Source organism: Rousettus aegyptiacus, unplaced genomic scaffold (genome assembly GCF_014176215.1).
Source record: "Rousettus aegyptiacus isolate mRouAeg1 unplaced genomic scaffold, mRouAeg1.p scaffold_m13_p_10, whole genome shotgun sequence".
In the NCBI taxonomy this organism is placed as follows: Eukaryota; Metazoa; Chordata; class Mammalia; order Chiroptera; family Pteropodidae; genus Rousettus; species Rousettus aegyptiacus.
The window spans coordinates 78909547-78924066 of record NW_023416285.1 but is presented as its reverse complement, the minus strand read 5'-3'; the positions used below and the strand labels follow the sequence as shown (position 1 = coordinate 78924066).

Sequence of the window (14520 nt, the reverse complement as noted above, 5' to 3'; positions counted from 1 at the left end):
TGATATAAATAAATGACAGAATAAATGATGTAAAAGACACAAATCTCCCATACAAAATAATTCCCAATCATGTAGAAATTACACCCTTGGTGAGGTGGGGTATAACTCCCCACTTTTTCAGTATGGACAAAATATAGGGACTTCCTTCCAAAGACTATGGGTGGAAAGGAAAACAAAAAAAGTAACTTTACAGTGGAAAAACCTGACAAAAAATATCTCATCAGGTGATCAAGGTCAACATCAACAGTGATAAATCATGTTGACAGTATTTACCTTTGCTCTGATGTAACAAAAACGATTCTGGCTTTGTAGTTTTCCTCCCTAAAGTCTATAACCACAGTCCAATCATGAGAAAAACATCAGGCAAATGGCCATTCCTCAATATCTGATCCATATGCCTCCAAACTGTTAAGCCATTGAAAATCAAGGACAGTGTGAGAAACTATCAAAGCCAAGAGGAGCCTAAGGAGACATGACTACTAAATGTAATAAGGTATCCTGGAAGAGAGCCTTAAAAAAAGACATTAGGTAAAAACTCAGGAAATTTGAATAAAGTATGGACTTAGTTAATAATGATATATCAAAATTGGTTCATTACTTATGACAACTGGGTGTGGGGTACATAGAAACTCTCTGTACTTTCTTCACAAGATTTTTCTAAAAATAAAAGTATTCTAAAAAAGAAAATTCATTAAAAATGAGAAAAATAAATCAACTGTATTTCTACATGCCAGCAATGAATACCTGAATGCCAAAATTAAAAACACAATTGCACCAAAATATTTAAATACTTAGTTATAAATCTAAGGAAACTATACAAGACTTAAGCTGCTAACTACAAAATGCTGATAAAAAAAAAATCGAAGATCTAAATAATTTAAATTGAGAGATACACAATATATGTAGATTGGAAGACTCAACATAGTAAAGTCGTCCATTTTCTCCAAAATGATATACAGGTTAATGTGACTCCTATCAAATTCCCAAAAGGATGTTTTGTGATTCCATACAAATCTGATAATTCATTGTTCTATTTCTTTAAAAAAAAAAAAAATGCCATTGGGATTTTGATGGGGATTGCATTAAATCATCTGTATGTTGCTTTGGGTAATATGGCCATTTTAACTATGTTGATTCTCCATTCCATGAACATGGAATACCTTTCCATTTCTTTATGTCTTCTTCAATTTCTTTTAATAATGTCGTGTAGTTTCCAGTGTATAGGTCCTTCAGATCCTTTAAGTTTATTTCTAGGCATTTTATTCCTTTTGTTGTAATTGCAAAAAGGAATTTTTTTTTTCATTATTTTCTGAAATTTCTTTGTTGGTATTTAGAGACACAACGAATTTTTGTACATTGATTTTGTATGGAATCACAAAAGACCCTGAATAGCCAAAGCAATCCTGAGAAAAAAGAACAAGGCTGAAAGTATCACTCTGCCTGACTTCAAATTATACTACAAAGTGGTAATAATCAAAATAGCACAGTATTGGGAGAAAAGCAGACACACAGATTAATGGAACAGAACTGAGAATCCAGGAATAAACCCTTATGTATAAGGGCAAATAATTTTTGACAAACGACCCAAAACATACAATGGCAAAAGGAACACCTCTTCAAAAAATGGTGCTGGGAAAATTGGAATGCCACATACAAAAGAATGAAACTAGACTGTTATCTGTCAGCATATACTAAAATTAACTCAAAATCAATCAAAGACCTAAATATAAGACCTGAAACAATAAATTGCACAGAAGAAAACATAGGTACTAAACTCATGAACTTTGGTCTTAAGGAGGATTTTAGCAATTTGACCTCGAAGGCAAAGGAAATAAAAGCAAAAATAAATGAATGGGATTATATCAAACTATAAAGCTTCTGCACAGCAAAAGAAACCATCTACAAAACAAAGAGGCAACCAATAAGAGGCTAATAAAATTAAATATGTAAATTTAATTTTAAAAAAGGAGATGTTTTGTGGATATAAATCAGATTATTCTAAAATTTTATGAGGAAAAGCAAAGGAACTAGAGTGGCTGTATTAGTTTCCCATTGCTGCTGTACCACAAACAGTGGCTTAAAACAACAAAAATTTATTCCCTCACAGTTCTGGAGGCCAGAAGTCCAAAATCAGTATCACTGGGCTGAAATCAAGATGCTGATAGGGCTGTACTCCCTCCAGGGATGCTAGGAGAGAATTCTTTCTTTGACTCTTCCAATTTCTGGTGGCTTCCAATATTCCTTGGCTTGTGGCCACATCACTCCTATCCTCAAGGCCAGCATCCTCAACTCTCTCTCTGCTACATCTTCACACAGCCCTCTTCTGTTTGTGTGGTACCTCCTCAGCCTCTCTAAGACATTTGTGATTACATTAGGGTCCAGGATAATGGCCTCATCTCAAAATCCTTAACTTAATCATATCTGCAAAGACCATCTTCCCCAGAGATTGATACCTTAGGTGGATATCATTCAGCCTACTACAATAGATAAAACAATTCTGAAAAAAAGAATAAAGTGGGAGGAATCAGTCTACCCAATTTTATGCCTTATTATATAGCTACATTAATCGAGGTTGTGTAGTATTAGAGAAGGTATGGACATATATGAATGAAACAGAATAGAGGGCCCAGCAATAGACCCACACAAATATGACCAAAAGATTTTTGACAAAGGTGTAAAAGCAATTTATTGTAGGAGTCTTTTCAACAAACAGTACTATAATAATTAGATTACCATAGGCCAAAAAAAGAAACCTTGATTTAATCTCATATTATACAAAAATTAAACTCAAAATGGATCACAGATTCATTATGTAAAATGTAAAAATATAAACTTAGAAAAAAATGTGGAGCAAATATTTAGCATATAGGCATACTGAGACGGCTAATTTTACGTCAACTCAGCTAAGCCAGATATTTGGTGGAACATTATTCTGGATAGTTCCATGAGAATGTTTCTAGATATAACTAATATTTAAATCAGTGGGCTTTGAGTAAATCAGATTGTCCTCCCAACTCCCCACTCCAATGTCGGTGGGCCTCATCCAATCAATTGGAAGGCCTGAAGAGAACAAAAGACTGACCTCCCCTATGCAAGAATAAATTCTTTCCACAGACAACCTTCAGATTTGAACTTCGACATTAGCTCTCCTCAGAGTCTCCAGTATACACCCTACCCTGAAGATTTTGGACTTGCCAGCCTTTCTAATTACATAAACCAATTCTTTAACTCTCTTCTCTCCCTACATCTACACACACACACGCACACCCTTTCAGTTGTTTCCCTGGAGAACCCTAATAGAACTATGCAATGAGTTCTCAGACCTGACACGAAGCACGATCCATAAGAAAAAAATTAATAAATTGGACTTCATCAAAATTAAAAACTTTTGTTCTACAAAAGAACCTTTTAAGAGGACGAAAAGATAAACTATGCATTAGAAGAAAATGTACACCATGTATCTGACAGGTAACTAGTATCTGGACTATATAAAGAACTTTCCAAACTCAAGCATACAAAATCAAACAATGCAATTAGGAAACAAGCAAAAGAATTGAAGAGACATTTCAATAAAAAAAAATCTATTGATGGCAAGCACATGAAAATATGTTCAACATTATTAGCCATTAGGGAAATGAAAATACTCAGTATCTTAACTGTACCAATGCCAATATTCTGATAGTGATACAGTTTTGCAAGATATTACCACTGGAGGTAAATGGATAGAGGGCACAGGGGCTCAATCACTTCATATTATTTCTTACTACTTATGAATCTACAATTACCTCAAAACAAAAAAGTTTAATTAAAGAAGATTGATCAATGGTAACATATCAGAAAAATGAAAATCTCCAAGCAGAGACACAGGAGGACGGGGTGGACAAAGACTGGGAAGGCGCTCACAGTTGGTTACAGAGGTATATACGTAAGTACAAATCTATCAGGCTATACATTAAGATAAGTGCAATTTATACACTTGATTATATGCTATGCCTCAATAAAAAATGATTTTAAATTGCCTTTTGTTAATCTTGTTCACTGTGATAATGATATTATGTATAAGTTTTTTTTTAATTTGTGAATTTATCAACAATGAAACCACAGGCACATTTTAGCACAAGCCATTTCAAGGCACAGTAAAGCCAGAAGACATACTAGAATAGGTTAAGAAATGGGTAGGAAATGAGCCAATGCAGAGAGGTAAATATAGATAACATAACTCTTTCCAGGAGTTGCCAGTAAAGGGAAAGGGTGATTGATAAGTGATACTTGAAGGGAAAGGTATCATTGAAGAGCTTTACTAGAATGGGGAAAAAATGAGCAAATTTAAATGCTGATGAAAAAACTTGGTAAACAATGAGTCTAAAGCCATATGAGCACAGTGCTACCTAATCTTTAGTAAAATGTTTGTGGAAGTAAGGAAAAAGCAAATATTAAGACTGACCTTTGATAGGACAGATAACGCTTGCATTGCACTGGGAAGAAAAATTATTGTTGATAGAGGTGTACTTATAGATTTGGTGGTAGAAATAATAGAAACAACAATAATAATAATGACGGCTATAATTTATTGAATACTTACTGTGATAGCCAGCCTCCAAGATGGTCCCCAATGTCCTTGCACCCTGATATTACTCCCAATGTAGTCTCCTCCCACAGAGAATAGGGCTGCACTATATAATCAGGAAGATACGGACAGTGTGCAACTTCCGATTAGGGCAAAAAAGACAATGCAGCTTCTACCTTTTTCTCTCTTCAACTGCTCCTTCTTGGGGAAAGGTAGTCACAACACCTCTGCAAGCATCTGCAGAGGCCCAAGTGGCACCCTGTGAGTGAGCCATTTTAGATGCAGCTCCTCCAGCCCCAGCCAACCCTTCAAAGATAGGACCGCTACCTCATGAGAGACCTTAAATCTTTAAAATTACCCAACTAAGCTGCTTCTGAATTACTGATCCACGAAAACAGTGAGATAGTTAATATTTACTGTTTTAAGCCACTAGGTTTGGGAGTAATTTATTAAGCAGCAATAGTATTTATGTGCCAGGTATAGTTTTAAGCATATTAGATGTAGTAACCCACTTAATCCTCAACAACCCTGTGGTCTCCATTTTAAGATGAGAAAATTGAGACACACAGAAGTAATTTGCCCTGATTCTCACACAGCTGGTTAGGGATGAAAATATGGAAACCATAAAGTAAACTTTTATAAACTCCAGATTCAAATCTAAAGCCAATGCTATTAACTGCTGTGCAATACATCCTCCCCAAAGCTGAAGCAGTGTCCAGTCCATGGCTTTTATTTTCGCTGTGAAATAGAAGGAAAAGTTATCCAATGAGAGAGCAAGGAAAACCAGATGAATCGGAAAACTAACGAAAATGGCAAAGGTCTGAAAAGTTGCCATGAAGAATGAAAAAGAGGGCTGGCTAGAAAAATAGGATTTCCAAACAGTGTTAAGGGCCGAAGAGAGGTTAACAGCCATGAACTTGCACATCATGAATTTAAATTGATCATGAAGATGACCATAATGAAGAGGACACAGGCTGGCTAGTGTACCTAAATAAAAAAGTAATTTGAAGTATGAAATAGTGAAGGCTAGATGGAAGAGAAAGCCCATGTCTTTCCCAAGTCCCACCAGCTCAATTAGGAGCCGTGCATAAAAAAATTCCAAGAAATGCAATATATTCTATGTCAAAGTATCACATAAAGATTGAAGAAAAAGAAAGGCTACTAAGACAAATGATAAACTAACAGTGTTACTTCTCATGACTGTCTTTATCTCAAACAGCTCAAGTTTTCTAGAAAACCTTCCCTTTCTTCTATTTCTATTCAAAATGTTACAAAAAAAATTAAAACCAATAAAAAGAATATACTAATTCCATTACAATCAGACCACACCTAAAAGCAACCTCACAATTATTTACTGACTTAATGAACAAATCTCACAACAGAGCTTTAGGCCAAAAATTTATCAATTTTCGAATTCACTTAAAAACAGACTTTTCTAAATACATTTAAGTTTCAATTTCCTGTGTGCTTCTAAAATTACTTCACTTTAAATTTAATAAATTTACCTCACTTTACCTGACTAATTGGCATAAACTAATCTCAAAATAAAGTAGGTAAGGAAAGATCAAAAACCAAATCACAGACACAAAATTTTTCCCAGGCAATGCAAATTAAATGTGGATGCTTAGACACTTAAGACACAAAACTACATAAATGAAGGTAAAGGTCTGTGAGCTGTATATTTTTCTTAATATTTAAGATTAATAAAAAGTTTAAAAGAACAAGAGTTAGTAGTTAATATTTCAGTGAAATCTTTCATCATACACCTATTGTTACCTGAAGACTTATTAGAAACAAGTCAAGATGAGTATCACTAGAAAAGAAAATTTTTCTAGTAAATGTCACTGGGTAAATTGAATAAGTCATTTTTACCTTATGCACAATCAACAGACAGAAAAATTTTTTTCCACACTTTAAGTAGTGCTAGTCATATAAAGGTACAAGGATTATAGAAACTATAAAGTGAACCTTAATGACCTCCACAAGTAATTTCACATATTCTCTCTTTAAATCAAGATAGAACCCATATATTCTGAAAACATAAAACAAATCCCTAACTCTTACAAAGATTTTTTAATTAAAATAAAATCCATAATGGATATTGTTCTACTTTTAATCTTAAATCTTACCCTTATCTGTTCAGTGGAGCTGCTGCTGAGTTCATCACCAGACTCAGAATCCTGATGTATCCTTTCTGAGCCTTCTCCTGCTGAATCGCAGGACTGTTCCTGAGAGAAGCTAGTTTTCTCTACGTCCAAGAACTCAGGACCGGGAAAGTGACCAAATAAGCGTGTCCTATTCTGGCCGGAAACTTTAGGAGAATGTGAGTCACTGTTAAACTTTCCATTATTATGGGTCAGATCCAGGCTTAGGTTGTGAGTCTGACTTGAATTATAACTGGGTCCAAAATTCTGATTGGCATCACGAATAAGACCTGTTCCTTGAACAGATGACGGTGACTTTCCAAAACTTGAAAGCTCAGGCAATTTGTTCACATTTTCTGTCGATCTCTGAAGATGCAGACTCTGTATCATTTTCATAGAATTATTTGGCAGTCCAACTGCCTGTTTAACAGGCGGCATCAGAGCTTTGCGGGTGACTTCCTTAACGTACTGGGCTGGCACATAAAATGCTTTTGAATTCTCATCTGGTTTGACTTGCCACCAGTCATCATTGGTCTTTTTCACCAAGATGTATCGTTCCCCTTGTTTTATCACAATCTTTCTGTCCTTTGTTTCATATTCATAATCATATTCCACTTCAATATACATTTGTCCTGGAACAATCTTGCCACTTCTGTCAGCCATTTTTATTCAATAATATTCACCTCTCGAAAAGGATGGTATGCCACATTATGGCTTTATGGTTTGTTGGATTGATATAGCTATTTTTATTCAAGTGGAAGAACAGAATAAAGGAAAAAGTTAGTCTGGATTTTTTATATTTACTCACAAGCAGCACATACAAGCCATTTAAATTTCAAACTAAGAAAGTAAATGTGTGTCTAATGTTCTGTACCATCCTACATTAAAAACACTCTCATAAGACTATAATTTACACTTGCCAATTATTAGTGACCAACACCAAACCAACAACTAGAATAGTAAGTATACTAACTAGCCAGACACAAGACCATCAGAAATAAGAGGTAAAAAGAACTTTCCTTCTTTTCATGACTACCTCAAACTTCCTTCGCTTTCTTAGAGAGTGATGAGTATTAAGTACTTCCCAAGGGTCAGGCACTGATCTAGGTTCACTGTATGCCTTATCTAAGATCCTCTTTGAAGTTGGAACTGAATTTCAATGACCTTGAACAAGTCAAGCCCCAACCACTGTGGAATAAATAGTGTTCCTGATTTGGAAATACGGTCTTTGCAGATGTAATCATTTAAGATGAAGTTATACTTGATTAGGGTAGGGCCTGAAATCCAATGACTGGTTTCTTTATAAGGAAATGGAGGTTTAAAAATGAGGAGAGGAAATACAGAAGAAGCAGCCCACAGAAAGACAGAGGCAAAAACTACCAGCCAAGGAACATCAAGGATGCTGGCACCACCCGAAGACAGGAAGAGGAAAGGAAAGATTCTTCCCTAGAGCCTTTAGAGGGAGCACAACCCTGCTGACACCTCTGTTTTGGACATATAGCCTCCAGATCTGAGAGATAATAAATTTTTGTTGTCTTAAGCCACCCGGTTTGTGGCACTTTGTTACAGCAGCCCAAAGAGACTAACACAGTCAACCCAATGCTTAAGGAGCCTATGGTAAACCTAAGCAATTCTGAATACTGGGTGTACCAAAAATGTATATCCAAGGTCTCATGACAACATGCCAATTTTCCTCAACATCCAAGTACTGGGCATGATATTACAATTCGCTATATGTACAGTAACAATCATTCCCCTAAGGACAATATTCTTCATTGTAACAGATAAACTCATAGCCCAGGTAATAAGTGACATAATTTCAGTAACTAAAATTTACTTTTTAGACACACCACTTGAAGAACAAATTTAATACAGTAGTGTTGTTTCAAAAAAAAAAAATAAAACTTACCTCAGAAGGAGATATAAATATCCAGTATTACATTTAAACCTATAAAAAAAAAAAAAAAAGTACATTAGCTTTAGCCAGGATTGCTTAAAGAAAGCTAAGAATACAACGTTGGTCACAAATTAGAAACATAACTGTAACTATAGGGAACAGAGTACAATCTTATATATCACGCTGTGTTCAGCACCACCCTCCAAACATGGACACAGCTACACTTTACCACTGCCCCCTCCTACTTCATTTCCACATTGTTTCAAATTCATTGCTGCCTCCTGTTTTTATTCTAAAAGAAATATCTTTTTAAATTTCCAATAATATGAGAAACAACAGTTGTAAAATTGTTAAAATGCCAAAACTATTTTTCAAGTTTATGGATTGAGCGAGTAAAGAGAATGAAAACAAATGTTAAAAGTTGTTGGGAGCCCTAAACCATTACTCCACAGATGACTAATTATAAATAGGGAAATATACTTTTACCGTGGAGAGATCTGTCAGTCATGAGCTTAACAAAGTGGTCAAATTTAGCAATACCAACAGTGGGACAGACGACCTGAATACATATGCCTCCTAATGTGATGCAGTAAGATGTTATAATGTCACCTATGTTGTACTCTTGTCCAAAAAAAAAAAAAAAATGTTTACCCTTAAGTTCATTATTAGGAAACAAATCCATTCTATTAGACAATACACATGAACTCTTCAAAAAAATCAACTTCATGAAAAATGAAAAAGGGAGGGAGATTTTTCTAAATTAAAATACACTACAGGCACACAATAACCAAATCTATGTGGTATTTAATGGATACCTAAACTCTACCATATCAAAAATCCACTTGCTATCTCTGCCCCACCCCAGCCCTGGCAAATATGCATCGCCTTTCTCCTCACAGACAATAGAAATTCTAACCTTCCAAATGTTCAGTCTTTTCTTTAATGCACAACCGGGACATTAGTTACTATATGCTTTAATCCTTTTACCTACATAAGATTTTTGCTACAACTTTTCAAAATTCCATACTGAAATATTTGTCGTCTGGTGGTTCATTTTTTCTTTCCAGAAAGTAATAAAATAACTTAAGAAATACCTTTGAAGATAATGAAACAAGTAAAGGAATCCACAGAAGGTTATAGTAGCTCAGACATAAGTGGTCAGACTTTTGTCCACAGGAATGGAGAAAAGAAAAGTGTGAAGAATAACAAGTAAACTGTATAATTTCATGCTAGCCAAAGAAGGACTGTGGGATGGGAAACAAAGGGTTAAAGACCAGCGCATGTTATGTTGGTCTCTTCCATTGCCAGGCTTTATGACTACACCTTCACCAGTGACTACAAAGATAAGTATGAAGGAGGAGTTAGGAAGAAAGATAAAGAAGTCAGTTTCACCACTTTCAACATAAAACAGTCAATCTAAAGTTTTAGTTAAAGGCAATGAGAACTGGGAGGACAATAAAGAGAAGTAATCAAAAGACATCCATATAGAAAAGGTAGTTAGCTATCAAGGCCAATAACATAAGCAAGAATGGACACAATGGGAACAGGAGAACAGGAGCTGAGACAGATTTCTAAGTAATACGGGGTGGAGGATGAAAAGCCTCTAAGAGAGACTAATAAAATTATAAACTATGTATTACAATCCAAGGACTAGGAAAAGTTAGGTACAATAAAAATGAAAAGCCTTACTGTACATTGCAGAGTCAAAAAAAATTCAAATAATTATGGGGTAGCTCTAAAAACATAGATGTAAGTGAAAATTACCTGTAAATGTGTGAATAACTTATGCTGCCTATTTTTAATCAAAAACATAAGCTGTATTAAAATAAATACGTATAGTCTTAATTTTGGCTTGTTTCTTCCTCTATTCCCCAAACTGGTGGATTCTTCTCTTTAGATGTTTGTTCTGGTAACCTATCTTCTCAAGTATTTCAGTTAAAATCTTACTCATTCAACTACAACAACCACTGAACACAACACGCCCCTAACTGACATATATTCCCTACTCATCATACCACACTCCTGCATCCATGTTCATCACATACACGCACTTAGAATTACTAAGTACCCAACCACTAGTATACATAAAGTTTTTGCACATCCACTGCCCAGTAACATCCGCTTTTTTTGCAGTTTCAACAATAACCATGTAGGCTTTCCATGCCTCTTGCCAGTCTTTTTTTCCTCATGTTTCAACAAGAACAGACTTCAACATGGACATGTTGCTTACAACTTTTACTTCTCTTCCCGCAAGTCAGATTCAAAATTCTATCATGTCATTTTAAAATCTAATAACCTCCTCCTGTCTGCCAATTTTTCTCATTTTCTTTCCTAACACAAATTACACGGCTCAGCAAATGTTACCTTCCTCCCCCAGAACATCTGCTTTAATCACATACATCTCTCAGCACGGCAGCCGCACTAGGTGTACCAAAAAGGTACACAAGTGAATAAAATCTTAAGAGAAATATAGTAAATGTGTCCATAATTAACGAGTTTGTAATTTAAGTCTAATACATATACTATTTAGCAATTCTAATACCATAAACAAAATGTTAACATAACCTCAGACATGTAAATGTTAATCGGCTTAAAAATACCACAATTTAAGCACTAATTCTTTTTTTTTATTTTTCAATAAGAACTGACATTCATTATTATTTTATATTTGTTTCAGATGTACAGCACAGTGGTTAGACATTTACATAATTTATGAAATGATTCTGATTAGTACTCTATACAGATATTACAGTATTATTGACCACATTTCCTATGCTGTACTTCACATCCTCATGACTATTTTGTAACTACCAATTTGTACTTCTTAATCCCTGCATCATTTTCACCCAACCCCCCAGCGCCCCTTCCATCTGGCAGTCACCAGTTTGTTTTCTGTATGAGTCTGTTTCCATTGCTTATTTTATTCTTTAGATTCCACATATAAGTAAAATTATTTGTCTTTCTCTAACTTACTTCACTTAGCATAATACCCTCAACATCCATCCAGACTGATGTACATGATAAGATTTCACTGTTTATAGTTGAGTAATATTCCACTGTATCACTTCTTTATCCAATTGTCTATTGAATGGGCACTTAGGCTACTTCCACATCTTGACTATTTTAATTCGAAAAAATACAAGCACTAATCCTTGTTACGAAGTCCTCCAAATCGTTTTAAAATTACTTATTTAGAATTAACAATCCCTAAACAATCTCTATTAAAGAAATCAACTAAACTTAATGAGCACAACAAAAACGTTAAGAACAATTGCAGCATAATAAATTACTCCACCAAGTATTTCCGTAAACTGTACGCTTAACAAGAACTCATAGGCCACTACAGTTTTTACTTAATGCATGACCTCTGTTTTCTAAGAATAAAAAGATATGTAAGACATTTCTTCAGGCTTAAAAAAGAAAAATATAGCGATTAATATTATAAACTATTCCAGCCATAAAGAAATAGCAAAAATAGAAACAGCAGAAAGGATACAGGAAATAATCAGGTAACTGGAAAGCAGCAGAGAACACAGTCAAGTGTGAACTGGTAAAGGAAACTCAAAACCAAGATTTAAATCTGAAACAAAAATGAGGAAACCACCAAAGAAGTGTTTGGGGAAATAAGCATATTTCAATAAAAATGACATATGCATGAAGTGTTTTAGGAAGATTTGTGCCATGGAGACTTTCTTAGTCAGAAATGAGTGGACATGATTTTTTCTTGGATTGCTACAAGAATGGAGAAAATATTGCAATTTAAAAAGGAAAAAATATGACCTTGAAATTGGCAATGAATTTTTAGATTCGCCCACCAAATGCATGATCCATGAAAGAAAAGGTGAAGTAGAACTTTATTAAAGTTTAAAGCTTCTGCTCTGTCAAAGACACTGCTAAAAGAATGAAAATACGAACCATAGGCAAGGAGAAAATATTTGCAAAACACATCTGATGAAGGACTTGTATCCAAAATATACTAAGAACTCTTAAAACTCAACAAAATGAAGCAAATTTTCTACATGGAAAAAGGACCTGAGAAGACACATTATGAAAGAAAATATGGCAAATAAGCACATGAAAAACATCAATATAATGTCATTAGGGAATTTCAAATTAAAAAAGATACTACTGCACACCTATCAGAATAGCTAAAATCCGAAAAACTGGTAATACCAAATGCTGATGAGGATGTAGAGCAAAAGGAACTTTCATTCACTGCTTGTAGGAATGCAAAATGGTACAGCCACTTTGGAAGATAGTTTAGCAATTTCTTACTGCTAAAAGTAAGAACATCATCTTACCACATGATCTAGCAATCATACTACTAGATATTTACCCGAATGAGCTGAAAAAACTTATTTCCACAAAAAAAAAATCTTGTAACAAATATTTACAGCAGCTTTAAAACTGTCAAAAACTGGAAGCAACCAAAATGCCCTACAATAAGGATAAACAAAGTGTGAGACATCATACAATAGAATATTCAGTGATTTTAAAAAATGAGCCACTAAGCTAAAAAAGACACAAAGCTTAGATATTTTGCTAAGTGAAGTCAGTTTGGAAAGGCCACATACTGAATGACTTCAATGATATGGTATTCTAGAAAAGTAAAAACAGAGTGATTGCTAAGGGTGAAAGGAGGGGAGGGAGAGTCCCACAGGTGAAGCACAGGAGATTCTTTTAGGCCAATAAAATTCTTTTGTACAATGCTACAATGGTGGATTATGACACAAGCACTAGTCACAACTCATTAATCTTAACAACACAAAGTGTGAACTTCAGTGTATGCAAATTTTAAAAAATCAGTTAGGAGGTCAGGGGAATCCCAGGGTGGAAAACAGATGTGACAAGATAGTTTAACAGGATTACAAATATATGGAACAACCTCACTGAAGGGGTGGGGAGTAGATGCTGACCTAATTCCAGAAATAAGTGGGGTCTATAAGAATATAGGCAAAGTAACTGCACATAAGTACCGTGTCCTAGTAAATAAAAACATTCCTGTAGGAGTGTGAGTTAAAAATTCTGCTATACATGTAAACTGGAATTGAATGACTAGGTAAATGGAATGTGGATGGTTTCTCAATGTTGGAATGGAAATTTATAGATAAGAAAGGGGAGAAGGCTCCAATGATCCATGTGATAATGACTCAGACTTGGAGACATGAAGTTTAACTAAGTCTAACATCTAGTTTGAACTAAATGAACTCATTTTTAGCTTACCACAGATATCAGTGATTACCTTTAAAAATTTACAGATACATGTCTACATGCTATTTAGTACACAAACACATTTCCTTGCAATCAGTAAAAATGACACTCTAGCTGCAACAAGCATACTGGTACCCAGGTTTGGTTTTTAATATCATTCTCCAAATAAAGAAACTGAAGGTCTCTGGAGAAATGTTGATTCTAGGACTGGCGGAAGAAATATACATAATGAGCCTAGAGTATTTTATAGTGCCATGCAGACTCTCCCACCTCCACCATCTGGATTTTAAGTACTTGATTTAAATGCTTCTTATTATTAGAAAACTATGAAACTTATCGAAAGTGGTATCGTGCATATTTGATATTCAAATGAACATACATTATGCTGTCTTACACTTAAGCGGTTTAAATAAACTCACATTTCTTTTGTTCTTTACTTTTAAACACTATTTATGCAAAAGCACAGTGCTTATTTTTCTCATCAAAACAAAAATTACAATTATTTAAGAGGTACTAGGAGGTCTCCATTATGAGTAGCTGTTATACCTTCAAAACATTCTAAAATGATCTCTTGTACACAAAGATGCAAATACTGACCCAGTCAATATACAACAGAGTAGAAAGAAGCCTATTATATTCAATAAACTTTTCGTGAACTCAGAACTTTAATTAAGAACCCTGATCAATCTCTTTCGGGCCAA

The 14520-nt window shown here is 34.6% G+C and overlaps 1 protein-coding gene across 5 annotated transcripts in view; it reads right to left on the bottom strand.

Annotated features, from left to right (window-relative positions):
* Nucleotides 1-14520, bottom strand: part of ARHGAP12 (Rho GTPase activating protein 12) — a 112274-nt gene that overhangs the window by 92408 nt on the left and 5346 nt on the right. For all 5 annotated transcript variants that reach the window (XM_016160117.2, XM_016160118.2, XM_016160120.2 and 2 more), the window contains exons 2-3: nt 8621-8659; nt 6697-7451 (exon numbers count right to left, since the gene is read on the bottom strand). In XM_016160117.2, coding sequence (XP_016015603.2) covers nt 6697-7374 — 678 coding nt within the window. In that variant the 5' untranslated portion in view covers nt 7375-7451; nt 8621-8659. The remainder of the gene's footprint in view (nt 1-6696; nt 7452-8620; nt 8660-14520) is intronic.